At 43.4% G+C, this 26990-nt stretch overlaps 2 protein-coding genes across 7 annotated transcripts in view; one reads left to right on the forward strand and one right to left on the reverse strand.

The window, feature by feature from the left end:
- The window catches only part of LOC121567945 (transcription elongation factor SPT6-like), a 33339-nt gene extending 13644 nt beyond the window's left edge, over nucleotides 1-19695 (forward strand). For 3 of the 6 annotated variants that reach the window (XM_041878345.2, XM_041878344.2, XM_041878346.2), the window contains exons 16-37: nucleotides 1873-2027; nucleotides 2280-2475; nucleotides 2736-2875; nucleotides 5372-5489; nucleotides 7343-7419; nucleotides 7584-7719; nucleotides 7942-8079; nucleotides 9145-9312; nucleotides 11614-11741; nucleotides 11940-12147; nucleotides 12320-12467; nucleotides 12658-12800; nucleotides 12974-13114; nucleotides 13212-13407; nucleotides 13716-13954; nucleotides 14147-14260; nucleotides 14382-14506; nucleotides 17011-17123; nucleotides 17245-17322; nucleotides 17802-17980; nucleotides 18111-18331; nucleotides 18581-19695. In XM_041878345.2, the coding sequence (XP_041734279.1) occupies nucleotides 1873-2027; nucleotides 2280-2475; nucleotides 2736-2875; nucleotides 5372-5489; nucleotides 7343-7419; nucleotides 7584-7719; nucleotides 7942-8079; nucleotides 9145-9312; nucleotides 11614-11741; nucleotides 11940-12147; nucleotides 12320-12467; nucleotides 12658-12800; nucleotides 12974-13114; nucleotides 13212-13407; nucleotides 13716-13954; nucleotides 14147-14260; nucleotides 14382-14506; nucleotides 17011-17123; nucleotides 17245-17322; nucleotides 17802-17980; nucleotides 18111-18331; nucleotides 18581-18767 (3348 nt within the window). In that variant the 3' untranslated portion in view covers nucleotides 18768-19695. Of the gene's footprint in view, nucleotides 1-1872; nucleotides 2028-2279; nucleotides 2476-2735; nucleotides 2876-5371; nucleotides 5490-7342; nucleotides 7420-7583; nucleotides 7720-7941; nucleotides 8080-9144; nucleotides 9313-11613; nucleotides 11742-11939; nucleotides 12148-12319; nucleotides 12468-12657; nucleotides 12801-12973; nucleotides 13115-13211; nucleotides 13408-13715; nucleotides 13955-14125; nucleotides 14261-14381; nucleotides 14507-17010; nucleotides 17124-17244; nucleotides 17356-17801; nucleotides 17981-18110; nucleotides 18332-18580 lie in introns of those variants that run through there. The other 3 variants (XR_006001178.2, XM_041878347.2, XM_041878348.2) reach the window with 3 other exon arrangements.
- Nucleotides 19696-19978: 283 nt separating this feature from the next.
- On the reverse strand, nucleotides 19979-25874 carry LOC121567947 (hyphal wall protein 2-like). Its single transcript, XM_041878350.1, has 4 exons — nucleotides 25262-25874; nucleotides 24987-25119; nucleotides 23661-23795; nucleotides 19979-23392 (listed from the first exon to the last, which is right to left on the reverse strand). The coding sequence occupies exons 1-4, from the start codon at nucleotides 25830-25832 to the stop codon at nucleotides 21505-21507; spliced, it is 2727 nt and encodes a 908-aa protein (XP_041734284.1). The 5' UTR covers nucleotides 25833-25874; the 3' UTR covers nucleotides 19979-21504.
- Between the last annotated feature and the right edge of the window lie 1116 nt (nucleotides 25875-26990).

The following is a 26990-nucleotide window of genomic DNA, read 5'->3' on the forward strand; positions in this document are numbered from 1 at the left end:
ACCTTTTATCATCCTTGAGATGTCGCTACAACTTGATTGGAGTCCACCTGTGGCCAATTCAATTGTTTGGACATGATTTAGAAAGAAACACACCGGTCTATTTAAGGTCCCACAGTTGACAGTGCATGTCAGAGCAGAAACTATACCATGAAGTTCAAGGAACTGTCTGTAGTTCACCGAGATAGAATTGTGATGAGGCATATATCTGGGGAAGGGTATAAAACAATTTCTAGAGTGTTGAAAGTTTCTAAGCACACAGTGTTCTCCATCATTGGGAAATAAATAAAAATGGACTCTGCCTAAAGCTGGCCGTCCGACCAAACTAAGCAACCAAGCAAGAAGGACCTTGGTCAGGGAGGTGACCAAGAACCCAATGACCACTCTGACAGAACTACAGAGTTCCTTGGCTGAGATGGGAAAAACCTGCCAGAAGGACAACAGTCTCTACAGCACTTCACCAATCTAGGCTTTATGGGAGAATGGCCAGACGGAAGCCACTCCTGAGAAAAAGGCACATGACAGCATGCCTGGAGTTTGCAAAAAGGCACGTGAAAGACTCTGAGAGCATAAGGCAAAAGATACTGTGGTCTGATGAGACAAAGATTTAACTATTTTGCCTGAATGCAAAAAAACGCTATGTCTGGAGAAAACCAGGCACAGCTCGTCACCTGTCTAACACCACCCCTACCGTGCAGCATCATGCTATGGGGATGGTTTTCAGCGGCAGGGACTGGGTGATTGGTAAAGATAGAGGGAACAATGAATGGAGCTAAATACAGGCATATCCTTGATGAGAACCTGCTTCAGAGTGCAAACGACCTAAGACTGGGGCAAAGATTTATGTTCCAACAGGACAATGACCCCAAGCATACAGACAAAGCAACGCTGGAATGGCTTCAGAACAAGAATGTGAAAGTCCTTAAGTGGCTCAGTGTCACGAGAATTCTTTCTCTAATACTCAAACTTTGAATAATCCCCAGAGGGTGTAAGACTCTAGTTAAGAATGAATTAAACAAATTGTCCAGTCTGCAAGGGATCAGCCATCTTTATTCAATGAGAGCGCTCTCCCGCCAAAAACACACACAGACCCTTTTATATGCGTCCACACAAAGGACTTTGCTCTGCCCACCTTTTGGCGGCCTGTAACTTTCCACAGTATAGAATGTTTCAGCAGTTTCTAACATCTTCCCTATTAGTGGTTCTATTTTCTTATAACTCTAACACAGTTTACACATTTTATACACTATCGGGGTGGAACACTTTAGTCATTAAAATAACCATACAAATTAATCTATCACTCAGCCAAAGCCCAGACTTGAATCCCACTGAAAATCTGTGGAAAGACTTGAAGATTGCTGTTCACCGCCGTTCCCCATCTAACTTAACAGAGCTTGAGAAAATATGCAAGGAAGAATGGGAGAAAATCCCCAAATCCAGATGTGCAAAGCTGATACAGACCTACCCAAGACGACTCAAAGCTGTAATCGCCGCCAAAGGTGCTTCTTATGTGAATGAGATATTTCTGTATTTCATTTTCAATACATTTCAAAAAACATGTTTTCACTTTGTCATTATGCGATATTGTGTGTAGATGGGTGAGATAAACAAAATCAATGTAATCCATTTAGAATTCAGGCAGTAACACAACAACATGTGGAATAAGTCAAGGGGTATGAATACTTTCTGAAGGCACTGTACATATTGTATAGAAAAAACAAGTGATGTTCTTTTCATTGAGTCATATTTTTACATTTGAGTTATTTAGCAGACACTCTTATCCAGAGGGACTTACGGTTAGTGCATATATTAATATGTCATTATCTAGTTTGGAGTACTCTACCATACATGTATGTGGTCTAATCTCTCCTATAGGATGTGGATGAGGCCCATTATGGCTACTCCTTTAAATACCTGAAAAACAAGCCTGTAAAGGAGCTGAATGGAGACCAGTTCCTCAAGATGTTGCAGGCAGAGGAAGAGGGCCTGCTCACCATAAACATCTGTATTGACCTGATTGGCGTGAAGGGGTGAGGGCTTGTTATTATAACATTGTGTAATAACATATTAATAACATAGTTTGCATCCCAAATGGCACCATATTCACTAAATAGTGTAGTGCATTATGTAGGGAATAGGGTGCCATTTGCGATGCAGCCTCTGAGTTTTGTGTAATAACATATTAATAACATGTAAAAACATATTCCAAAATGTGCTCTGTTTACATGTATAGTGTCCTGAGTCAGTCAAGTATTCATGATATCACTATGTGTGTTGAGCAGGTACGGAGGTGACCATGCGTACTATGAAGAGATAAAGCAGTTTTACTACAGAGACGAGTTCAGCCACCAGGTTCAGGAGTGGAACAGACAGCGCACTCTGGCCATTGAACGCTCCCTCAAACAGTTCCTTTACCCGCAGATGGCAAAAGAGCTGAAGAACAAGCTTATTGCAGAAGCAAAGGAGAACGTCATCAAGGTACCTCCCCACACACACACCCAAGGAGGAGGATACATCTTCTGCAGCAACATCTATTATTATATATTGTGAAGACATTACCTCAACATTTCATTAGATTTTTCTTCTTATTTTCTTTACATTGATGTGACGTCGTTGCTACTGTGGTATTGATGACTTATTTTCTTATTCTGGTATTGACTTTCCAAAGCAGGCGGCTCAGAGCATTGATATATGTTGAGCCTGCTACAGTGTTGTGATAGTGGTTGCCCGCCCCTCAGGCCTGCAGCAGGAAGCTGTATAACTGGCTAAAGGTGGCGCCCTATCGGCCCGACCAACAAGTGGAGGAGGACGAGGAGCTCATGTCTGAGGCCCAGGGCAAAGGGATCCGCGTGCTGGGAGTGGCCTTCTCATCCAGCAGGTAGAGTACTGCACACTGTCTCTGACTTCACTTTGGGTGTGTCCCAAATGGCATCCTTTGGCATCCTATTCTCTATGTAGTGCACTACTTTTGACTAGACCCTGTGTATCTCTTGGCAAAAGTAGTGCACCATATAGGGAATATGGTGTCATTTGGGACACTGACACTACCTTCAGTTTAACTTCAGTTCATTGTCTTTACCACTTTTACAGTCAGCTAAATTGAATGACTTATGGTTTGTGACCATAGAATTAGGCATTAGAATACTAGAATGGACATGAACCTTCTTATGATGGGATAAAGGTCAGCCATTTTGGTCAGGGAGTTGGTCAACCATGGTTTGCCAGTGCTGTGATAAAATATTGTGTAAAATAATGAATTTCAAGAATGTATCTGCACTGTATGTTTGTTAGCAAGCTAGCCAGCAAGTTTTAGAGGAATGATTCCATACATTTTTCAAATGATCTGCCAATATACCAACATTGCATTCAGTCAATAGATGTGGTAAGGTCAATGGAACGCAGGTCAATGGAACGCAGACCGTGGTGGATAGAAGGACCCCGGATTGGCGCACATTCAACAAATCTGATCAAACAATGTGGATATTTGTCAAATCCAGCCCACAATGTGGTTACTAAAGTCCGATTTGGATATACACTACATGACCAAAAGTATGTGGACACCTGCTCGTCGAACATCTCATTCCAAAATCATGGGCATTAATATGGAGTTGGTCCTCCCTTTGCTGCTATAACAGCCTCCACTCTTCTGGGAAGGCTTTCCACTAGATGTTGGAACATTGCTGCGGGTACTTGCTTCCATTCAGCCACAAGAGCATTAGTGAGGTCAGGCACTGATGTTGGGCGATTAGGCCTGGCTCGCAGTCGGCGTTCCAATTCATCCCAAAGGTGTTCGATGGGGTTGAGGTCAGGGCTCTGTGAAGGCCAGTCAAGTTCTTCCACACCGATCTCGACAACCCATTTCTGTATGGACCTCGCTTTGTGCACAGGGGCATTGTCATGCTGAAACAGGAAAGGGCCTTCCCCAAACTGTTGCCACAAAGTTGGAAGCACAGAATCGTCTAGAATGTCATTGTATGCTGTAGCGTTAAGATTTCCCTTCACTGAAATTAAGGGGCCTAGCCGGAACCATGAAAAACAGCCCCAGACCATTATTCCTCCTCCACCAAACTTTAGTTGGCACTATGCATTGGGGCAGGTAGCATTCTCCTGGCATTCGCCAAACCCAGATTTGTCCGTTGGACTGCCAGATGGTAAAGCGTGATTCATCACTCCAGAGAATGCGTTTCCACTGCTCTAGAGTCTAATGGCGGCAAGTTTTACACCACTCCAGCCGACGCTTGGCATTGCGCATGGTGATCGTAGGCTTGTGTGCAGCTTCTCGGCCTTGAAAACCCATTTCATGAAGCTCCTGACGAACAGTTCTTGTACTGACGTTGCTTCCAGAGGCAGTTTGGAACTCGGTAGTGAGTGTTGCAACCGAAGACAGACGTTTTTTACGCGCTTCAGCACTCGGCAGTCCCGTTCTATGAGCTTGTGTGGCCTACCACTTCGCAGCTGAGCCATTGTTGGAAAGGTGGCATCCTATGACGGTGCCATGTAGAAAGTCACTGAGCTCTTCAGTAAGGGCAATCTACAGCCAATGTTTGTCTATGGAGGTTGCATGGCTGTGTGCTCGACTTTATACACCTGTCAGCAACGAGTGTGGGTGAAATTGCCGAATCCGCTAATTTGAAGGGGTGTCCACATAATTTTGTATATATAGTGTATTTGGCTGCATAACATTTAGAAATAGTTCCTTCTCAGGTTTAGAAGAATTTAGTGATTGCTATGCTAACTCCCGTTCGTATAAGCTGGTAGCATAGCTAGCATAGAGAAATCGGTGGTGGTAGTCAGTTCTTTTAACTGTAATGCAGTTGATTGGTGACGATGACACGTGTAGGCTAATTTTGCTGGGGGGCAATGAGGAGATTCGGGATCTTTCCCCTACGGCATCTTTCACCCTACGCGTTTCCATGGCATTTCCATTATTTTGGTTGAGTTACGTTGACCTCTTTACCACATTTATGTAGTCAATCCACAGCCATACACTGGCTATCATATAATATCACTCAAAGCTTTCTAAGAAAACATGTTTTACAATTATGGTCTGTTTATATATATTTTAGAGGCTATTTATACAGAAAAACTGTATTTATAATTATATCACAATATTTTAGGTTGACAATAATTCTATTACACAATTTTTGATATATCACATGCCTTACTTTTATTTTACTGCATAAGTCAGGATTATGCCTCTACTGCCATTCATTCCAATTAGACTGGTTTGGATTTCTCCCTGGCCAATATGGCTGCCATTTTCACCCCATTCTGGAACTTTGAGGGTTTATGACATGGCCCCTCTAGTAATTTAATAGGACTTCTGTTTTTGTGACTTAGTTATTATTCACTGCAAACCTCTGTCTGTCCGCAGAGACACCCCAGTGTTCTGTGCCCTGGTGAACTGTGACGGAGAGGTGGGGGATTTCCTCAGGCTTCCTTACTTCCTGAAGAGGAGGAACGCATGGAGGGAGGATGAAAGGGAGAAAAAGGTACAGTGGGGAAAAAAAGTATTTAGTCAGCCACCAATTGTGCAAGTTCTCCTACTTAAAAAGATGAGAGAGGCCTGTAATTTTCATCATAGGTACACGTCAACTATGACAGACAATTGAGAATTTTTTTCCATAAAATCACATTGTAGGATTTTTAATGAATTTATTTGCAAATTATGGTGGAAAATAAGTATTTGGTCAATAACAAAAGTTTCTCAATACTTTGTTATATACCCTTTGTTTGCAATGACACAGGTCAAACGTTTTCTGTAAGTCTTCACAAGGTTTTCACACACTGTTGCTGGTATTTTGGCCCATTCCTCCATGCAGATCTCCTCTAGAGCAGTGATGTTTTGGGGCTGTCGCTGGGCAACACAGACTTTCAACTCCCTCCAAAGATTTTCTATGGGGTTGAGATCTGGAGACTGGCTAGGCCACTCCAGGACCTTGAAATGCTTCTTACGAAGCCACTCCTTCGTTGCCCGGCGGTGTGTTTGGGATCATTGTCGTGCTGAAAGACCCAGCCACGTTTCATCTTCAATGCCCTTGCTGATGGAAGGAGGTTTTCACTCAAAATCTCACGATACATGGCCCCATTCATTCTTTCCTTTACACGGATCAGTCGTCCTGGTCCCTTTGCAGAAAAACAGCCCCAAAGCATGATGTTTCCACCCCTATGCTTCACAGTAGGTATGGTGTTATTTGGATGCAACTCAGCATTCTTTGTCCTCCAAACACGACGAGTTGAGTTTTTACCAAAAAGTTCTATTTTGGTTTCATCTGACCATATGACATTCTCCCAATCCTCTTCTGGATCATCCAAATGCACTCTAGCAAACTTCAGACGGGCCTGGACATGTACTGGCTTAAGCAGGGGGACACGTCTGTCACTGCAGGATTTGAGTCCCTGGCGGCGTAGTGTGTGACTGATGGTAGGCTTTGTTACTTTGGTCCCAGCTCTCTGCAGGTCATTCACTAGGTCCCCCGTGTGGTTCTGGGATTTTTGCTCACCGTTCTTGTGATCATTTTGACCCCACGGGGTGAGATCTTGCGTGGAGCCCCAGATCGAGGGAGATTATCAGTGGTCTTGTATGTCTTCCATTTCCTAATAATTGCTCCCACAGTTGATTTCTTCAAACCAAGCTGCTTACTTATTGCAGATTCAGTCTTCCCAGCCTGGTGCAGGTCTACAATTTTGTTTCTGGTGTCCTTTGACAGCTCTTTGGTCTTGGCCATAGTGGAGTTTGGAGTGTGACTGTTTGAGGTTGTGGACAGGTGTCTTTTATACTGATAACAAGTTCAAACAGGTGCCATTAATACAGGTAATGAGTGGAGGACAGAGGAGCCTCTTAAAGAAGAAGTTACAGGTCTGTGAGAGCCAGAAATCTTGCTTGTTTGTAGGTGACCAAATACTTATTTTCCACCATAATTTGCAAATAAATTCATTAAAAATCCTACAATGTGATTTTCTGGATTTGTTTTTCTCAATTTGTCTGTCATAGTTGACGTGTACCTATGATGAAAATTACAGGCCTCTCTCATCTTTTGAAGTGGGAGAACTTGCACAATTGGTGGCTGACTAAATACTTTTTTCCCCCACTGTATTTATGAAACCAAACCAAGGGTGAGTCCTAAATAGCACCCTATTTACATTTACATTTTAGTCATTTAGCAGACGCTGTTATCCAGAGCAACTTACAGTAGTGAGTGCATACATTTTCATACTTTTTTTGTTCGTACCATAGGGCTCTGGTAAAAAGTAGTGCACTATGTAGGGAATAGGGTCCATTTGGGACACAAGGCAACCATCCAATGTTGACCATGTTCTAATATTTGTCCTACCATACCTTTAGATCCACGATATTGAAACCCTGAAGACGTTTCTGAATGGCAAGAAGCCTCACATCATCGCTATAGCTGGGGAGAACAGGTGTGCAACCCTCTCCTGCTTTCTTTCACCTGTGGCCTTCTTAGACTGCTGTTTGAAGAAGGTTACTAACATGACTGAGGATGCATCCCAAACGGCATCCTATTCCCTATATAGTGCACTACTTCCTGAATGTTTGTAATGTTCGCCCTCCACTCCCTGTGCAGGGACGCCCAGATGGTGATTGAGGACATTAAACGCACTGCCAGTGAGCTGGAGCAGGAGTCCTCCTTCCCCACCATCGGGGTGGAGCTGGTTGACAATGAACTGGCCATGCTCTACATGAACAGCAAGAAGTCAGAGGTCAAGTCCTGCCCTCATTTCCTTAAACATGTTTTCTTTATTCTAACAAGACAAACATTTCTTAATCTCAATTGTATCTACATTGGAGGTATTCTACATACTGTAGCTCCCAAAAGTATCTGTGTGGTCCACAATGTGGTTTTTAAATCTGTAATATGTATTGCCAATTGATTTTCTCTTAACTTTTAACTCCACATATTTTTCTATTTCTCCTATCCACAGGCAGATTTCCGGGACTACCCCCCTCTCCTGAGACAGGCTGTGTCTGTGGCCAGGAAGATCCAGGACCCCCTGGTGGAGTACGCTCAGGTGTGCAGCAGTGACGAGGACATCCTCTGCCTCAAGTTGCACCCTTTGCAGGTACTGATGACATCATCCAGACTGATTTCCAAATAGGGCTCTGATCAATGGTAGCGCACTATATAGTGAATAGGGTGCCATTCAGGACGCAACCCCTGTCTCCATTAGGCCAGGCGTGGTTGGGAGATCATCATCACCTAGCGGTGGCTTTGATGAAAACACACAGGTGGTTTACAGAGATCCTTTAGAAACCCCTACTAAAATCATGAAAGTGGCCATTTTAGGCCCTTTTCAGACCTATACATGCCCCCTGTAAGACCCAATGATCAGTGAACCGTACATGATACAGACAACACCTGTCATTATACTCTTAACATTGTTCTCTAAAATATGGAGTATCGCTACATTCTGACATACAATTTTACATGTGAATTTATTAAACATTATAACTATTAATATGAATGTCTCAAAAGTATCCTTTTTGATTTTGTTCATGTTTAGACCGATTGTTTTAAACAATATACTCTACAAGTACATCACATTTCCAGAGTGAGTTAAAGTTATGATACATTTTATGAGCACCCCCGACACAGTGAATGGGAAAATGGATTCAAAGGGAACGCCCTCTGCTGGTGATTTGCTGAATGTGTAATCCTACACAAGGGCTGTGATTGGTTAATGACCTAGAATGTCAATGTATAAAACTGATAATTTCTTCAAAAGTAGCAGAGATCCCACTCTTGAAATTGTATGTGTTTGACGAGTATATTGTTCCAAACACCAAGATGTTGTCTGTAAAATGTATGGTTCACTGATCATAGGGTCTTACAGGAGGCAGGTATAGGTCTTAAAAGGGACTAAAATGGTTATAAACTTTTTTTGGGGATACAAATTTTAAAAGCATGTTAAAAATCTTTCCACCCAAATTAAGTTTTTATGTGAGAATTGCCCGAAAAATCTGTGATTACATAAATATTTTCGGGCCATGCTGGCGTGGAATCGGCCAAATGCAGAAGCAAGTCTAGTTGACTGTACATGATAATCATAGTCTGGTTTGAATCAAAGTCTGTGAATCAATGTGTCTGTAAAGAGTGAGTCTGACTTCTCTGTCTGCCTCCCACACAGGAGCATGTATTGAAGGAGGACCTGCTGAATGCTCTGTACTGTGAGTTCATCAACCGGGTGAATGAAGTGGGTGTGGATGTGAACCGGGCCATGGCCCACCCCTACACCCAGAGCCTGTTGCAGTACGTCTGTGGCTTGGGGCCCAGGAAGGGATCCCACCTGCTCAGGGTAAGACATAGATCACTTGAGGCATCTAGATTGCCAACATGTTAATACAATGTAATTACAGTGTTACTACACAGATATAAGAGCAACAGTTGAAGTCGGAAGTTTACATACACTTAAAGTTGGAGTCATTAAAACTTGTTTTTCAACCACTCCACAAATGTCTTGTTAACAAACTATCGTTTTGGCAAGTCGGTAAGGACATCTACTTTGTGCATGACACAAGTAATTTTTCCAACAATTGTATACAGACGGATTATTTCACTTATAATTCACTGTATCGCAATTCCAGTGGGTCAGAAGTTTACATACACTAAGTTGACTGTGCCTTTAAACAGCTTGGAAAATTCCAGAAAATTATGTCATGGCTTTAGAAACTTCTGATAGGCTAATTGACATCATTTGAGTCAATTGGAGGTGTACCTGTAGATGTATTTCAAGGCCTACCTTCAAACTCAGTGCCTCTTTGCTTGACATCATGGGAAAATCAAAAGAAATCAGCCAAGAGCTCAGAATTTTTTTTGTAGACCTCCACAAGTCTGGTTCATTCTTGGGAGCTGTTTCCAAACGCCTGAAGGTACCACGTTTATCTGTACAAACAATAGTATGCAAGTATAAACACCATGGGACCACGCAGCCGTCATACCGCTCAGGAAGGAGACGCGTTCTGTCTCCTAGAGATGAACGTACTTTGGTGTGCGAAAAGTGCAAATCAATCCCAGAACAACAGCAAAGGACCTTGTGAAGATGCTGGAGGAAACAGGTACCAAACGATCTATATCCACAGTAAAACGAGTCCTATATCGACATAACCTGAAAGGCCGCTCAGCAAGGAAGAAGCCACTGCTCCAAAACTGCCATAAAAAAGCCAGACTATGGTTTGCAACTGCACATGGGGACAAATATTGTACTTTTTGGAGAAATGTCCTCTGGTCTGATGAAACAAAAATAGAACTGTTTGGCCATAATGACCATCGTTATGTTTGGAGGAAAAAGGGGGTCGCTTGCTAGCCGAAGAACACCATCCCAACCGTGAAGCACGGGGGTGGCAGCATCATGCTGTGGGGGTGCTTTGCTGCAGGAGGGACTGGTGCACTTCACAAAATAGATGGCATCATGAGGAAGGAAAATGATGTGAATATATTGAAGCAACATCTCAAGACATCAGTCAGGAAGTTAAAGCTTGGTCGCAAATGGGTCTTCCAAATGGACAATGACCCCAAGCATACTTCCAAAGTTGTGGCAAAATGGCTTAAGGACAACAAAGTCAAGGTATTGGAGTGGCCATCACAAAGCCCTGACCTCAATCCTATAGAAAATATGTGGGCAGAACTGAAAAGGTGTGTGCGAGCAAGGAGGCCTACAAACCTGACTCAGTTACACCAGCTCTGTCAGGAGGAATGGGCCAAAATTCACCTAATTTATTGTGGGAAGCTTGTGGAAGCCTACTCGAAACGTTTGACCCAAGTTAAACAATTTATAGGCAATGCTACCAAATCCTAATTGAGTGTATGTAAACTTCTGACCCACTGGGAATGTGATGAAAGAAATAAAAGCTGAAGTAAATCATTCTCTCTACTATTTTTCTGACATTTCACATTCTTAAAATAAAGTGGTGATCCTAACTGACCTAAGACAGGGAATTATTACTAGGATTAAATGTCAGGAATTGTGAAAAACTGAGTTTAAATGTATTTGGCTAAGGTGTATGTAAACTTCCGACTTCAACTGTATACCAAGTGTTACCAGATAGAATTGATCAAAATACAGTAGCAATATTTACCTATATGTTTTTATTATGACAGTATCTTAGAATAATTCAGTACTCTACTGCAGGGGTTCCCAAACTTCACTCAGCCCCCCCCGCGTCTATTTCTACGACACAAACTATTCACACCCCTCTTGTTGGCGGAGAGAACATTGTGCATGTTTAAAGCTCATTTTCTTTCAATTCTATACATTTTGCCATGTCTAATGTGTATTCATGTGATTTCTGAGTGACTCAAACATTACGACAAAGTCTATGAGCAAACAAACCTAGCTAAAAAATGTTAGCTGACATGGCCTAGTTGATCAAATGGACATTATAAATAGCTCTCTAAGGTATGCAATGACAGACATGATGAGAAAAACTGCTGATGCACTACCCAATTTCGAAATTGCACCTTGTGCATTTTACTATTACAACTTTCAAGAGTAAGTTGAAAGCCTGAACCTGCGCACCCTATAGTTTGGGAACCACTGCTCTACTGTACTGACCTCTAACAGATATCTTTACATGTACATTTATCCATCTGTTTCCAGATCCTGAAGCAAAATAATACTCGTCTGGAGAACCGCACTCAGCTGGTCACCATGTGTCACATGGGCCCCAAGGTCTTCATCAACTGTGCTGGTTTCATCAAGATTGACACAGCTTCTCTGGGAGATAGGTCAGTCTCAGAACATTGGGCATGGTCATTCTTACAATACTGCAGAAAATACCTGAGACTAAACACCATATTGTTAATAGAAATTCAACTCATAATAGTAACAGTGAATAGCTTGACAAAACTACTTTTATTGACATCACACAGCCAATTCACTAAATAACTTAATCATTGACATTAAGTGTCTCTCCCTACCTGCAGTACTGACTCCTATATTGAGGTTCTGGATGGGTCGCGGGTGCACCCAGAGACCTACGAGTGGGCCAGGAAGATGGCCGTGGACGCTCTGGAGTACGATGAGTCAGCGGAGGACGCCAACCCGGCCGGGGCACTGGAGGAGATCCTGGAAAACCCGGAGCGGCTCAAAGACCTGGACTTGGATGCCTTCGCTGAGGAGCTGGAAAGACAGGTCAGTGTGGGAGATGTAGGCTGCGTCCCAGAAGTAGTGCACTATATAGGGAATAAGGTGCCATTTGGAACACATCTGTTGTCCTACTCTGGGTGGGTATGAAGAGCTTGCATACTCCTCCTGATCTGATGACATTGTAGTGCTCACTCTTTGAGACTCTTTGTGTCCACAGGGTTATGGTAACAAGGGCATCACCCTGTATGACATCCGTGCTGAGCTGAGCTGCCGGTACAAAGACCTGAGGTCCACCTACAGAGGACCTAACACAGAGGAGATCTTCAACCTGCTCACCAAGGAGACACCAGAGACCTTCTACATCGGTACGTACTGTTCCTTCTCAACCAGAGCCTTATTGATATCTCTTTCAAAGTGATGGGTTAACACTACCATGCTTTTTTTTTTTTTGGGTGCAGGGAGTCACAGCCCCAAAGTTGACATAGTAGAAAACATGTATATATCCCTTATTGGTATCTCAACACTGTTTGTCTTTGTCCTGTCCTGCCTCTCTAGGTAAACTTATCACCAGTGTGGTGACAAGCATTGCTCACCGGCGCCCCCAGGGGGAGAGTTATGACCAGGCCATAAGGAATGATGAGACAGGTCTGTGGCAGTGTCCTTTCTGTCAACAGGACAACTTCCCTGAGCTCAGCGAGGTGAGAATCTGATATACTCCATATTCTGCTGCAATCTATACTGAAAGCCAATCTGAAGAGTGGTGGGCTATGGGTTTTAAGTTCCTAGCTTATTATTTGTTGCTATAATTATATTGGCCACAGCTGTCTTTTTGATCAACAAAGTTTGACATAGCCTCTGTTCTCTCTGGCAGGTGTGGAATCATTTTGACAGTGGCTCCTGCCCTGGCCAAGCTATTGGGGTCCGCTGTCGCATGGACAACGGAGTCACCGGCTTTATCCCCACCAAGTTCCTCAGTGACAAAGTGGTCAAGCACCCTGAAGAAAGGGTTAAGGTATCACGGTAGTTTCCCAAAAAAGATATCTCGATTTCAGTATAACTAACAGTCTATTACCAAAGTCATATAACACTTTAACTTTAACCTGCTGTAGGTGGGCATGACAGTGCACTGCAGGATCATGAAGATTGACATTGAGAAGCTCAGTGTGGATCTGACCTGTCGGACGTCAGACCTGTCAGATAAGAACAATGACTGGAAGCTTCCCAAGGACACATACTACGACTTTGACACTGAGACAGAGGATGTGAAGCAGGAGGAGGAGGCCAAGAAGAAACAGCAGAGAACAAGTATGTACCTGTCTGAGAGCTTACTGTACATCTCTAGATGGAGAACATATCTGGAATTGATATATTTGTAAAGTTACATTTTGGATTCATCTTTATTATTGGTTGATTTTGGTAATGGTAGTAAGAGTTGTTTTTGGTCCGGTTTCCGGGACACCGTTTAAGCCTAGTCCTGGAATAAGTAGCATGTTCATTTGAGATTCTCCATTTAAAGTGTTTTTTAGTCCAGGACTAGGCTACATGTGTGTCTGGGAAACCAGCCCTAATAATATAATACTGAACGCTAAAATACAGCTTTCGACTCCCTATAGCCTACATCAAGAGGGTGATAGCCCACCCATCGTTCCATAACATCAACTTCAAGCAGGCAGAGAAGATGATGGAGTCCATGGACCAGGGAGATGTGATCATCAGGCCCAGCAGTAAGGGAGAGAACCACCTGACTGTTACTTGGAAGGTTGCTGATTGCATCTACCAGCACATTGATGTACGAGAGGAGGGCAAGGAGAACGCCTTCAGCCTGGGACATACCCTGTGGATCAACACTGAGGTCAGCTCCATTCACAGGCTTCTTCATTATGAAGCAGTATATGCCTGTATGAATAAAAATATGTGCATCCAAAATGGCACCCTTTCCCTATATAATCCACAAAAGTAGTGCACTATGTAGGGAATAGTGCGCCATTTGGCACAAAACCAATGTGTTTCACTGTTTTAGTAGGTTGTGTGACCTTTTTCCCAGGAATTTGAAGATCTGGATGAAATCACAGCCAGATACGTTCAACCAATGGCTGCATTTGCTCGCGATCTGCTTGGTCACAAGTATTTTCAAGAATGCAGTGGTGGAGACCGAAAGGTTGGAACAAGGATATACTTTCTTTCAATTCACAGTATCATTGTGTATGAATATGTTTTTATGTGTGTATCAGTCTATCTGCCAGTTTGTGTGTGTTTGAGACCTGTTTTCTGAATTGCAGAAAATGGAGGAGGTCTTGGTGAAAAGCAAGAAGGAGAAGCCTACATTCATCCCCTACTATGTGTCTGCCTGTAGAGAGCTGCCAGGGAAGTTTCTGCTCGGTTACCAGCCCCGCGGAAAGCCAAGGTTACCTCAGGACTGCCAACCACACTAGCTGCTGCCTTTGTCATTCAAATCAACACCCATTTATAGGATGCATGGATTTGCATAGTGTCATTTTTTCCCGTGTGCAATTCACACCCTAAAGAGAAAAGCTCTTGTGTTGGAAATGGAACTGCCTCACCCAAACCCAAACACAGAATGTGTGTCAGGACAGTAGGGGAAGCATGAAGTGCCTGTTTGTCTCTGCCTCTGTTGCCTGCTAAGAGCAAGAGTGATCATTGGTGCTTGTTTAGAGACTTGAAAGGACATGAACATAAACATTAACCCTTACTTACCACTCTCTCACTAGCTCCGCAGGGTTTGTCACATGTATCCACAGTAATCATCACTGTTCAGTGAACCTTCATAAATACAGTGCTGTGATAATGTAATGTAATTTCATAGTCTCCCGAGTGGTGCAGTGGTGTAAGGCACTGCATCGCAGTGCTAGCTGTGCCACTAGAGATCCTGGTTCGAATCCAGACTCTGTCGTAGCCGGCCGCGACCGGGAGACCCATGGGGCGGCGCACAATTAGCCATTCGTCCAGGGTAGGGGAGGGAATGGCCGGCAGGGATGTAGCTCAGTTGGTAGAGCATGGCGTTTGCAACGCCAGGGTTGTGGGTTTGATTCCCACGGGGGGCCAGTATGAAAATGTATGCACTCACTTAACTGTAAGTTGCTCTGGATAAGAGCGTCTGCTTAATGACTAAAATGTAAATGTAAAAGAAATGTATGCACTCATGTACAGTGCATTCGAAAAGTATTCAGACCCCTTCCCTTTTTCCACATTTTGTTACGTAACAGCCTTATTCTAAAACTGATTACATTATTTTTACTCCCGTCAATCTACACACAATACCCCATAATGACAAAGCGAAAACAGAAATACCTTATTTACATAAGTATTCAGACCCTTTGCTATAGTCCACTTGTGGTAAATTCAATTGATTGGACATGATTTGGAAAAGCACACACCTGTTTATATAAGGTCCCACAGTTGACAGTGCATGTCAGAGCAAAAAACAAGCCATGAGGTCGAAGGAATTGTCCGTAGAGCTCCGAGGTAGGATTGTGTCGAAGCACAGACCTGGGGAAGTGTACCAAAACATTTCTGCAGCATTGAAGGTCCCCAAGATCCTCTGTAGCTCAATTGGTAGAGCATGGCGCTTGTAACGCCAGGGTAGTGGGTTCGATCCCCGGGACCACCCATACACCAAAAAAAAATTATGCACGCATGACTGTAAGTCGCTTTGGATAAAAGCGTCTGCTAAATGGCATATTATTATTATTATATTATAACACAGTGGCCTCCATCATTCTTAAATGGAAGAATTTTGGAACCACCAAGACTCTTCCTAGAGCTGGCTGAAACTGAGCAATCGGGGGAGAATGGCCATAGTCAGGGAGGTGACCAAGAACCCGGTGGTCACTCTGACAGAGCTCCAGAGGTCCTCTGTGGAGATGGGAGAACCTTCCAGAAGGACAACCATCTCTGTAGCACTCCACCAATCAGGCCTTTATGGTAGAGTGGTCAAATGGTAGCCACTCAGGAAAAGGCACATGACAGCCTGCTTGGAGTTTTCCAAAAGACACCTAAAGGATTCTCAGACTATGAGAAACAAGATTCTCTGGTCTGATGAAACCAAGATTGAACTCTTTGGCCTGAATGCCAAGCGTAATGTCTGGAGGAAACCTGGCACCATCCCTACGGTGAAGCATGGTGGTGGCAGCATCATGCTGTGGGAATGTTTTTCAGTGGCAGGGACTGGGAGACTAGTCAGGATCGAGGGAAGGATGAACGGAGCAAAGTACAGAGAGATCCTTGATAAAACCTGCTCCAGAGCGCTCAGGACCTCCGACTGGGGCGAAGGTTCACCTTCCAACAGGACAACAACCCTAAGCACAGAGCCAAGACAATGCAGGAGTGGCTTCGGGAGAAGTCTCTGAATGTCCTTGAGTGGCCCAGCCAGAGCTCGGACTTGAACCCGATCTAACATCTCTGGAGAGACCTGAAAATAGCGACGCTCCCCATCCAACCTGACAGAGCTTGAGAGGATCTGCAAAGAAGAATGGGAGAAACTCACCAAATACATGTGTGCCAAGCGTCATACCCAAGAAGACTCGAGGCTGTAATCGCTGCCAAAGGTGCTTCAACAAAGTACTGAGTAAAGGGTCTGAATAAAACTGCATTGTTGGTTAAGGGCTTGTAAGTAAGCATTTCACTGTAAGGTCTACCTGTTGTATTCGGTGCATGTGAGAAATAACATTTGATTTGATTTGAATACTTATGTAAATGTGATGTTTTAGTTTTATTGTTTTTTGCAACAATTTCTAAAAAGTTGCATTTGTCATTATGGGGTATTGTGTGTAGATTGATGAGGGGGGAAAAACAATTTAATCAATTTTAGAATAATGCTTTCCGAATTCACTGTAATGTCATTGTTAGAATGTCATAATCAGAACGTCATGACTTTTCTCTGGCATGCAGGGTTGAGTTTGTGACTGTCACGCCTGAGGGGTTCAGATACAGAGGCCAGGTTTTTCCCACAGTCAATGGACTTTTCCGCTGGTTCAAAGACCATTTCCAGGAGCCAGTGGCAGGTCAGAGCATTTACAGAATGCTGCCTTAGAAATGCCTCACAATGAAACCTACAGACCAGGGTAATCATGCTCTAATGACAGATTCACTTCTGTTATCTGATATTTGGTATTTCTCCTACAGGGATTACTCCCAGCAGCAGCAGTAGAACACGTACCCCAGCCTCTATCAATGCCACTCCAGCCAATATTAACATTGCAGGTCAGTTTAGGGCCGGGACTATACTAGTATCGCCATATTTTTTCCATGGCAAAAATGAAAACACGAAGCAGACTTCTCTCTTTGGTCCTTTAGAAACCTGCTGTATGTATAATATTGTGTGCTATAGCTTGGAAAATAAATAGATGTGACTCTGGATGACAACATAATGATGTTTGGTTCCAACATCAGGGCTGTTTTCCTAAATAAATTAAATCCGCTTCGTGTTTTGTTTCCTTGCCACGATACTAACGAGTATCGTGATACTGGTATCGTCCAGGCCCTAGGTCAGTTACTGTGTATACTTACTCCCCAGGATCTATATGGCTATAATATACTGTATGTTACCTCAATTGGTTTTTATCATTTCATGCATCCTAAGGTTGGAATCATCAACATGTTAAGGACTTTTAAGAAGCAGTTTCTCTGTTTAATCTTTTCCTAATGAATAAAGTTGTATGCCCTGTGTCTCTGTCACTCAGATCTGACTCGTGCAGTGAACGCCCTCCCTCAGAACATGACCTCTCAGATGTTCAGTGCCATTGCCGCGGTAACAGGCCAGGGCCAGAACCCCAACACCACACCTGCCGGGTGGGCATCCAGCCAGTACGGCTACACTGGTGGCAGCAGCGGCGGAGGGGGCAGCAGCGGCCCCTATCACGTACGTTTGGAATACACAGATGCTTACTGTATATCTGAATATTATCACAAAAACTTTTGAGTTTCATCTCTATCAGTTTTTCATATTTCTGTTCAACATGAGCCCTTCAACTTTATTTTTTCTGTCCCAGGTGTTTACCACACCAGCTCAGCAGCCCATTGCTACTCCCCTTCTGACGCCCAGCTATTCGTACACCACCCCCACCCCCAGCCAGCAGCAGACTATCACCACGCCCCAGTACCCCAGCACCACTCCCCAGTCCTCACACGGATCACACGGACATGGACACCGCCCTTCCTCCTCCACACCATCATCATCCTCTTCCTGCCACCACAGGACACCAACACCAAAGTAAGTCACTTCTCAAAACTAGCACTTAGACAGAATTATCCAAATAGAGAAAATCTTTCAATTTGGGTAATTCAAATGGAGAGACTATGGTCCATGTATGTAGCTGGGTACTTAGAGAGGATTTCTTACGGAGGTTTCCAACCGCAGATAACTTACCTCTAATTGTTCTAGAAGCATACAACTGCTATATTGCGAGTGAGTGAGTAAGTAAATAGTGAGTTATCTTCTCTCCCTGCTCCCAACCCACAGGGCAACTTCCCACACAGCGGTGGACTGGGGCAAGATGGCAGAGCAGTGGCTCCAGGAGAAAGAGGCAGAGCGCAAGAAGACCAGGTCCAGAATGACCCCACGACCTTCTCCCAGCCCCATGATCGAGAGCACGCCCATGTCCCTCGCTGGAGACGCCACACCGCTGCTGGATGAGATGGATCGCTAGGTCCAGAGGAGACTCTCTTTCTCCCGAGCCCACTGTTACTCACCCCTAGTGTACTGTAAATGAACTGGACTCATTATATAATACTGCATACACTTCACCGCTTCAGTTGGTCACATTGAAGGATAAGATGATGGTGACCAACATGGATTTGTGAATTGCATGTGGAAAATGGATTTGATAACAGTGGTTTGTTTCAAATGAACCTAAAGAAAATGGTTGGAAACGTTGACTATCACTTCTTTGGTAGCACTGTTCCTCACTTGCAATTTTTGTGGAATGTACTGGAAACAATGAAAACTGCATGCCTTGTTTAAACCAGGTTTTAAGCATATTAACTTCAAATGCATGTGATGCAACAAAAAACAATGAAAACTATTTATTTCTGAATCACTCCCGAGGTTACTGTAACATATGCTATTTGAATATTAACCATCTCTCAGTAGGGGTTCGAAAAGGCCATTTCTAGAACCATGTATATTATATCTATACCATTTAATCTTTGTCACATGGGTCTTAGGCCATTTTAATAGCTATCTTGTTAGTTTCTGGATTCATATCCAGTTGCTGCTTAGTGTAATGCCTGACAGCTGACTGGGTATAGGCTTTAGCCTACAGTAGCTATACAGGCTTTATGTCTAGTCTGTGTGTAACACAATGAAGAACATTGACAGTATTACTTAGAAGTGCTGAACAAAATAAGTATAGGACATCAAGCACAATGTTTTTCGTATTTTTAAATGCATTCCCGACTGAAACATGTTGTCTGTGCTTACTGTGCTACATCAGCATATTCACATTACAGCTACTGTCCGTAATATACAGTACACTTAAATGTTATCCTCTATCAGTGTATTTCATCCATTTGAATTTATTTAAAACCCATCAAATACACTTCCTGTAGTTCAATTAAACTCATGTAAGAACAGTGTCAGTCATTTTCAGTATTCATCATGTTCTCATTTACATTTTTAGTCATTTAGCAGACACTCTTATCCAGAGCAACTTACAGTTAGTGAATATTTTTATTTTTTTTATACTGGCTCCCCGTGGGAATCAAACCCACAACCCTAGCGTTGCAAACGCCATGCTCTATCAACTGAGCTACATCCCTGCCGGCCATTCCCTCCCCTACCCTGGACAACGCTGGGCCAATTGTGCGCCGCCCATGAGTCTCCCGGTTGCGGCCGGCTGTGACAGAGCCTGGATTCGAACCAGGATCTCTAGTGGCACAGTTAGCACTGCGATGCAGTGCCTTAGACCACTGCGCCACTCAGGAGTACGAAATGAGTACATAACAAATAGAAGAGATCTATCAGTGCCAGCCTGCAGTACTAATTAAAGCTGCATGTTAGCATTGTTGAATGCCTTTCCTTCATAGAAATTAAAAAATACAGAAGAATCTCTTGTTTCTTTGCCAACTGAGAACAATTGTTCCTCACAAGTACTCAGACCATACAAAATACAGTATGATTCCATTCAAAAGACCATTGAAAAAACAGACAATGCAGATTATTTAATATTATGTGGTATGAGGTGAGAAGCGATTATACCTTGTCTCAGATCCAACTAGCCCACTACGTTGCCAGTATTGCTTAAACATACTGACCCAGTCTGGAACACGGTCAGTAGCATGAAAGTTGTCTTTGTTATTAAGCTTTGAATACCAGTCACTGCTTACTGAAGTGTCCAACTGTTTTACTATTACCCTAGCTGGTGTTTTCAGTCTGTAACATATCCTGGCATTTTATTGTAAATTAGCTAAATTAAATCAAGAAACAACAGACAAGAAACAAAAGACAGAAACAGGAATTGCATGTTTGGAGGCCTCGAGCTGTTTATGTTCATATCCTTTAAGTGGGAAATACAAAAAAATAATGTGCACCTTCCATGAACTGCTGGACATAATTACATAAGTTATTCTATACATCTATATCTGTGCTCTGTACAGTAAGCTACAGTATAGTATGTCAATCTCATTCTGTGAAACTCCTCAGAGTAGCATGTGAGAATCAGCTGAGGGATTTGAGCCTCTGTGTTACAGGGTCTTACAACCCTCATTTAGGTGGGGAGAATATAGTTCACAGTGAGCACATAATCCTTTTTTAAGAATGTGACCCCTTTCATCACAATTCCTTATATCGCATTGGAAGGGACTAGAGGTCCAAAGTCCCCCACAGGTCAAAGGAAATAGTATTTCAAAGGAAATAGTATTTAAACCTGGAAGAAGGCTTAGCTTTCTTGGCTTGGAGCCAGTCTGTGTATACAATATGGCAAGCATTGTTTTCAGAAAAGTAAGCAGTTTATGGGTAAGCAGATGAAATGGCGAACTCCCTGAACTTGGAATTCATTAATTTCTTCCGTATTAAATATTCCCTGCTGTCTTGGGAGTACAGTACAGTATATGCCTACATGCACAAAAATTGATGTGTTATTAATGAAATCATCACTTTTATAATTCATTGCACATATGCTTCTTTCAAATATTTTATTAATCATTGGTGTTTAAATGCACATACAATATTACAATAAATTATCCTGATCCTTCATTCAGTTGTTACGATTCCTGTTGAATAGTGCACGAATGTTGATTTGACAAAACACACAAGATGACGAACACATAATATACATACGTTTGAGTCTGCATAGCAGGTTTTTTTGACAGTCAAGAGCTAGGCTAGTCATCTAGGACATCATTGCACTCTTTCATTCTATACTAGCAACATTGTTAGTATGAGTCTCATTGTGGTGTTTTTCTCCTTTTCTTTCTACCTAGTCTCGCTTCCGTTTTCTGGATAGTGGATTTTATTGGATTTACAGTGGGTGTGCTGGTCTGCACAGGGAAGAGGGTCTGTTCTCTGTAGTTCTCAGATTCCTGTAGATTGAACTCTCCTACTTCTTCAACTTTGGATGAGATTGCTGACGCTGAGGGTGTCAGACTTGTACTTGTCATTATTTCTTCAAGTTTGGTTTCATTGTCATCATGGATAGGAACCTCATCCTTGACAACAGTGGTTATGGTCACTTTTTTACTTTTCTTTCTACCCTCCCTCTCTTTTGATCCTTGTCTTCTCCCAGTCACAACGAGGTCACTGGCTGTTGTGGTGAGATGTCCCTTTTCACTGTGACTCTCTATGCTCTGTGGTGCTAGCGTCTCAGCCTGCTCTGCAGTGACTACAGTGGTGGTTGTGGGGATGTTCAGTACACCAGTGCTGTCAGTAGTGACTGTATGAAGGGCATCTTCAGTGGTATTCTGCAGATATGTGCCCTCAGCCAAAAGACTTGGTATGATTTTTCTCCTCATCTTTCTTCCCTCTCTCTCTTTCGGCCTGTGCCTTTTGGTCTCACTCAAAGTCGAGGTTATAGTTGTAGTGGTCTTGGACCCCTTCTCATTGTGACTTTCTGGTCTGTGTGACACTGGCTGCCCTGCAGTGCTAACAGTAGTGATGGTGGTGACGGCTGGAGCACTTGTGCTCTCAGTAGTGATCACTCCAAGATCCTCTTCAGTGGGGGTTCTGAAAGTAACCCCCACCATGGGAAGAGTGGAAGTGATTTTCCTCCTTTTATTTCTATTCTCACTCTCCTTTGACCTGTGCCTTTTGCTTTTGATAAAAATCACAATGGGGGTGCCGGCAGTAGCCGTAACAGGTCCCTTTTCACTGTGGCTCTCTAACCTTTGTTGCACAGGCTGCGCTGCAGAGATTATGGCAGTGCTGGTAGGGATGGTCGGGGTGCCAGAGCTCTCTGTTGTGGATGTTGGGAGGTCCTGTTTAATGGCGGTATGGCGTGCAACTCCTTTAGGGGTGACAGTTGGTGTTATGTTGCTCTGTTTTTTCCTCCCTTCCCCCTTTCTTGACCTCTGCCTTTTGGTTTTCTGTGTGGTCACAGTGGATGTGCCGGTGGTTACAGCGAGAGATGTGTGATCCGTCAAAGCCGGGGTTTCCAGCATTTTCTGCTCCTTCTTGACAGCAGTGACTGAGGTGACAGAGGCATCTGCAGCAATTTCTTCATCTACACGTGGTTCATCTCTCATGACATCATTAGAAAGCTCCTCTTTCCCTCCACGATCTATTTCACCATCACTGAAACAGTTTACATTTCTGTTCAACTGGTCAACATTCTCAGGCTCATTCACAAAGTTACTCTTATCGACAACTTCCTCTGCTTTGGTAGAACTAACTCTAGTCCCTTCCTCTGCTCCTTTTGAGACTGAGTCGATGTTCTGCTTCCTCTTTCTCCCTTTTCCTTTCCCTTTCCTCTTCTTGTTTTTGTTCTTCTTTTTCCCTGCAGTGTTCTTCCTCTTCTTCTTCTCTGAGGTCTGTGTCTCTCCTTTGGTGGTGTCTGTAGTCGAACCCTGAGAGGTGGAGACAGTGGCCAGAAATTTGATGAAGTCCTCAGCGGTGGTGACAATGTTCCCGAGGGAGGGCTCCTCGGGGCCAGTGGTCTGGGAGCCGGACACAGTGGACTGTGTTGTGCCTTCAGGATTGTCCTGCTCTGTGCCTGTTTTCTTTGTCTCTTTCTGTACCAGAGGAGCCACGGTCAGCACGTCAATAACCTCAATGCCTCCAAAATCATACGGGATGGACTCTCTAGGCACTGCAACCAGGAGCTTGTCATACTTTTTACACCTGGTGGATAAGAGAGATGGAGAGTTTAAGATGTGCTCCCTGTAGTGTACTACAAAGCCACTTAAAAATGCTTGGATTGTTATTTCTTGTTCGATTTTTTTGATTATTTGTATTGTATTTGCAAGACATTCTAGTTCACTGTTGGCGCTAGTAACATAAGCATTTCGCTTCACCTGCCATAACACCGGCAAATCTGTGTATCTGACCAATAAACTTTGATTTGATTTGTATGCGCATTATTGGAACCTACAGTAAATACTGTACTTACGCTCCATACCAGTGGCGCTCCACACATTGCTCTTCATATATGAACTGGAAACAGGGCACCTCGATGACATTGAAGAAAGCCTGGCCAACGACCCTGGAGGAGGTGTCATTGACTTTCTTCAGACACTCCTTCAACCTGCACAGACAGTGTGACAAAGAGAAAATGTGCCACTCCAGCTTACTGTAGCCTGTCTGGATGGTTTGACTGGCAGTACATAATATAATTGGTTTCAGTCTCTGACTGTCTAACATAATTATTCAAGTGTATGAAGCAGTTTATTTATTTATTATTTTTAATGATTATTTAAACGGATGGATCAAGGGCATTGCATTTTGCTCATTTGTATTTGTATTTATTAAGGATCCCCATTAGTTCCTGCCAAGGCAGCAGCTACTCTTCCTGGGGTCCTGCAACATTAAGGCAGTTATATACAATTAAAAATATTACATGACATTATATTTCATAACACTTTACCCAAATTGAGTGTGTTCCCTCAGGCCACTACTCCACTATCACATATTTACAATACAACATTCATGTGTACGTGTGTGTAGAGTGAGTGTCTATATGTATGTGTGTATGTACCTGTGTGTGTGTCTCTTCACAGTCCCTGCTGTTCCACAAGGTGTATTTTTACCTGTTTTTTAAATCTGATTCTACTGCTTGCATCAGTTACCTGATGTGGAATAGAGTTCCATGTAGTCATGGCTCTATGTAGTACTGTGCGCCTCCCATAGTCCGTTCTGGACTTGGGGACTGTGAAGAGACCTCTGGTGGCATGTCTTGTGGGGTATGCATGGGTGTCCGAGCTGTGTGCCAGTATTCCAAACAGACAGCTTGGTACATTCAGCTCGTCGACACCTCTCACAAAAACAAGCAGTGATAAAGTCAATCTCGCTTCCACTCTGAGCCAGGAGAGACTGACATGCATGTCATCAATGTTAGCTCTCCGTGTACTTTTAAGGGCCAGCCGTGCTGCCCTGCTCTGAGCCAACTGCAATTTTCCCAAGTCCCTCTTTGTGGCACCTGACCACACTACTGAACAGTAGTCCAGGTGCGACAAAACTAGGGCCTATAGGACCTGCCTTGTTGATAGTGTTGTTAAGAAGGCAGAGCAGTGCTTAATTATGGACATACTTCTCCCCATCTTAGCTACTGTTGTATCAATATGCTTTGACCATGACAGTCTACAATCCAGGGTTACTCCAAGCAGTTTAGTCATCTCAACTTGCTCAATTTCCAAATGTCTTGCAATGTCTTGCAAATACAATACAAACACACAAATAAACACAAAAAGGCGTTCCAACTATATTGTAGGCAACTCACGCATTATCGCAGTCACAGTGACTAAGGGGATGCCACTTGAAATTGGTGTAGCCATACATTGAGGAAAACGCATGGATGACGTAGGGGCAGTGGTCATGAACGCGGCAACAACTGTCAGTCGCCGCGAACTCTCCTGCAAATGGAGAGTGTATATTAAAAAACACAACAAACCAACATGCACCGAAATCAGTGAAACAGTTGAATGGCTAGATGTGGTCAGAATAGATAATCGTGCATCTAAAATACAGAATAATATCAAACTTTACGCAACATACCCAAATGATCGTAATTATCAGCCATGTTGCCAGCTCCACACCACAGGGTTCCAGGATAAGTGAATCCTCGCTTGGATCTCCGTATCACCTGCTTGTCATCCTCGTGGACAGAATTCTCTCTCGTCTCCTTCGGTGTCTGTGCTGTTGGCGCGGCTATCCTCTCCGTGGTGACCGTCGTGCGCTTTGATGTCTTTTGGAACGCTTGACAGTTGTATTTGGCTTCTGCCATGTCTGTAAAACTCAACTCCATATCTTCTGGGTTGGTTCTCTGGTGCTTCAGTCCCAATCTGCACACATGCATGAATGACTTCACCTGCATCTGGTTGATGGTTACTGAGCAGTCCACCAGTTTACCCGCGGGGTCATGCACGGAGCGCACCTCCTCAATTCCGTCTGACACTTGGTAAAGGCAATTTCCCCCCATGCCTGACATTTTGGCACAGAAAGTGCTGTTGAGCATGAAAAACACATCTTTACTCTGTTTCTCTGCTTCTAGGGAATAATTGGGGAATTCTCCCTTGACAAAGTTTCTGTCCAGATAAGACAGAAAGAAAAAGAATAACGACCACATTACTTCAGATGGCACTTTCAGCACCACGCGCACTGAGACAGCACCACTGCTTTCACCGGGCTCTCGCCAAAACCGGCTTTATAGCGACACTTCTAGTGGTGCGATTATTAATACGATGACTGACAATAATGGGAGGGGTCTGACACATAAAATTAACCCCTTCAGTGGCCGATTACACACTTTCCATTATTTCAACAGAATCCATTGAGACTCTGTGGCCAATTTCAGAATGTGCGCAAACTGATGCTTAGTAATTTAAACATAAAAGCATGGCTATTCTACAATTACTAGCAGTTCAACATAAAATAATCAGCCTACTTGTGCCTGAATTTCGTTATATCCGAATGAGACAATAACTACAGGAAAGTATATTGACAGCAAGGCACATTTTTGCGTGCGTCTTTGTCTTTTACACTCATTCTATTTATTTATAGGCGAATAATCAAAGAAAGCAGAACCGATAGGGTTAATAGGATGGCGTGTACTACTGCTGGCAGCCTAGGCTACTCTGCCGTGCGTTGACCGCAAGTTTTCTCCCCGTCCCCCTTTTCACCAAAAATCGAGATTTAACTTTTGTGACGCTGCAAGCAAGGAGGTTCTTCTCGCGCTTTCCATGGTAACAAGGATGGCGTGATTCTTCTAACCCAAGAGATTGGACATCTTTTAGATTCCACAAAAGGCATTGGTGGTGACCTAAATTAGAATGTCGGAACAAACGTCTTTCTTTGTCTAGAATGGGAAGGTTTGCAAAGCTTGCACGCAATCCGCGCTCTCTCAGCAGCATGTCTGAGCAAGCTGGGTTTAATTAATGTGCTTTCAGGGGTTGAAACCTACTACCGATGGAGGATGGAGAGTTGAGGTTGAGGTCATGTCAGAGGGTGCACTACTGTACCCATGACGCGTAAATGTTGCCCTGGTGTCGAATGGGGTCATTTACTTGGACTGGCACTGCATGGTGGTACTGGCAGGTAATTAATATATTAAAGTAGCTAGCAATGTCATGGAACTCATTTGACAATAACGGACTTTGCATTTTAAATATTGCCACCCATATACTTCTTTGGCAACATTTTATTAGGTTTTATAGACTATTAAATATTTCACCCAATTAGCTAGGTCTGCATGTGCAGCCCCTAGTCCAGACAAACATCGGCGGTG

This window comes from Coregonus clupeaformis, chromosome 6 (genome assembly GCF_020615455.1).
Source record: "Coregonus clupeaformis isolate EN_2021a chromosome 6, ASM2061545v1, whole genome shotgun sequence".
NCBI lineage: Eukaryota > Metazoa > Chordata > Actinopteri > Salmoniformes > Salmonidae > Coregonus > Coregonus clupeaformis.

Excerpts from the sequence above, each read along its gene's own strand:
- LOC121567947 (XM_041878350.1), bottom strand. The coding sequence starts at position 25,832 with ATGTGGTCGTTATTCTTTTTCTTTCTGTCTTATCTGGACAGAAACTTT. Across the intron at positions 25,120-25,261 it reads TGATAATTACGATCATTTGG|GAGAGTTCGCGGCGACTGAC; the intron begins GTATGTTGCGTA and ends CTCCATTTGCAG. Across the intron at positions 23,796-24,986 it reads CACTGTGACTGCGATAATGC|GTTGAAGGAGTGTCTGAAGA; the intron begins GTGAGTTGCCTA and ends CTGTCTGTGCAG.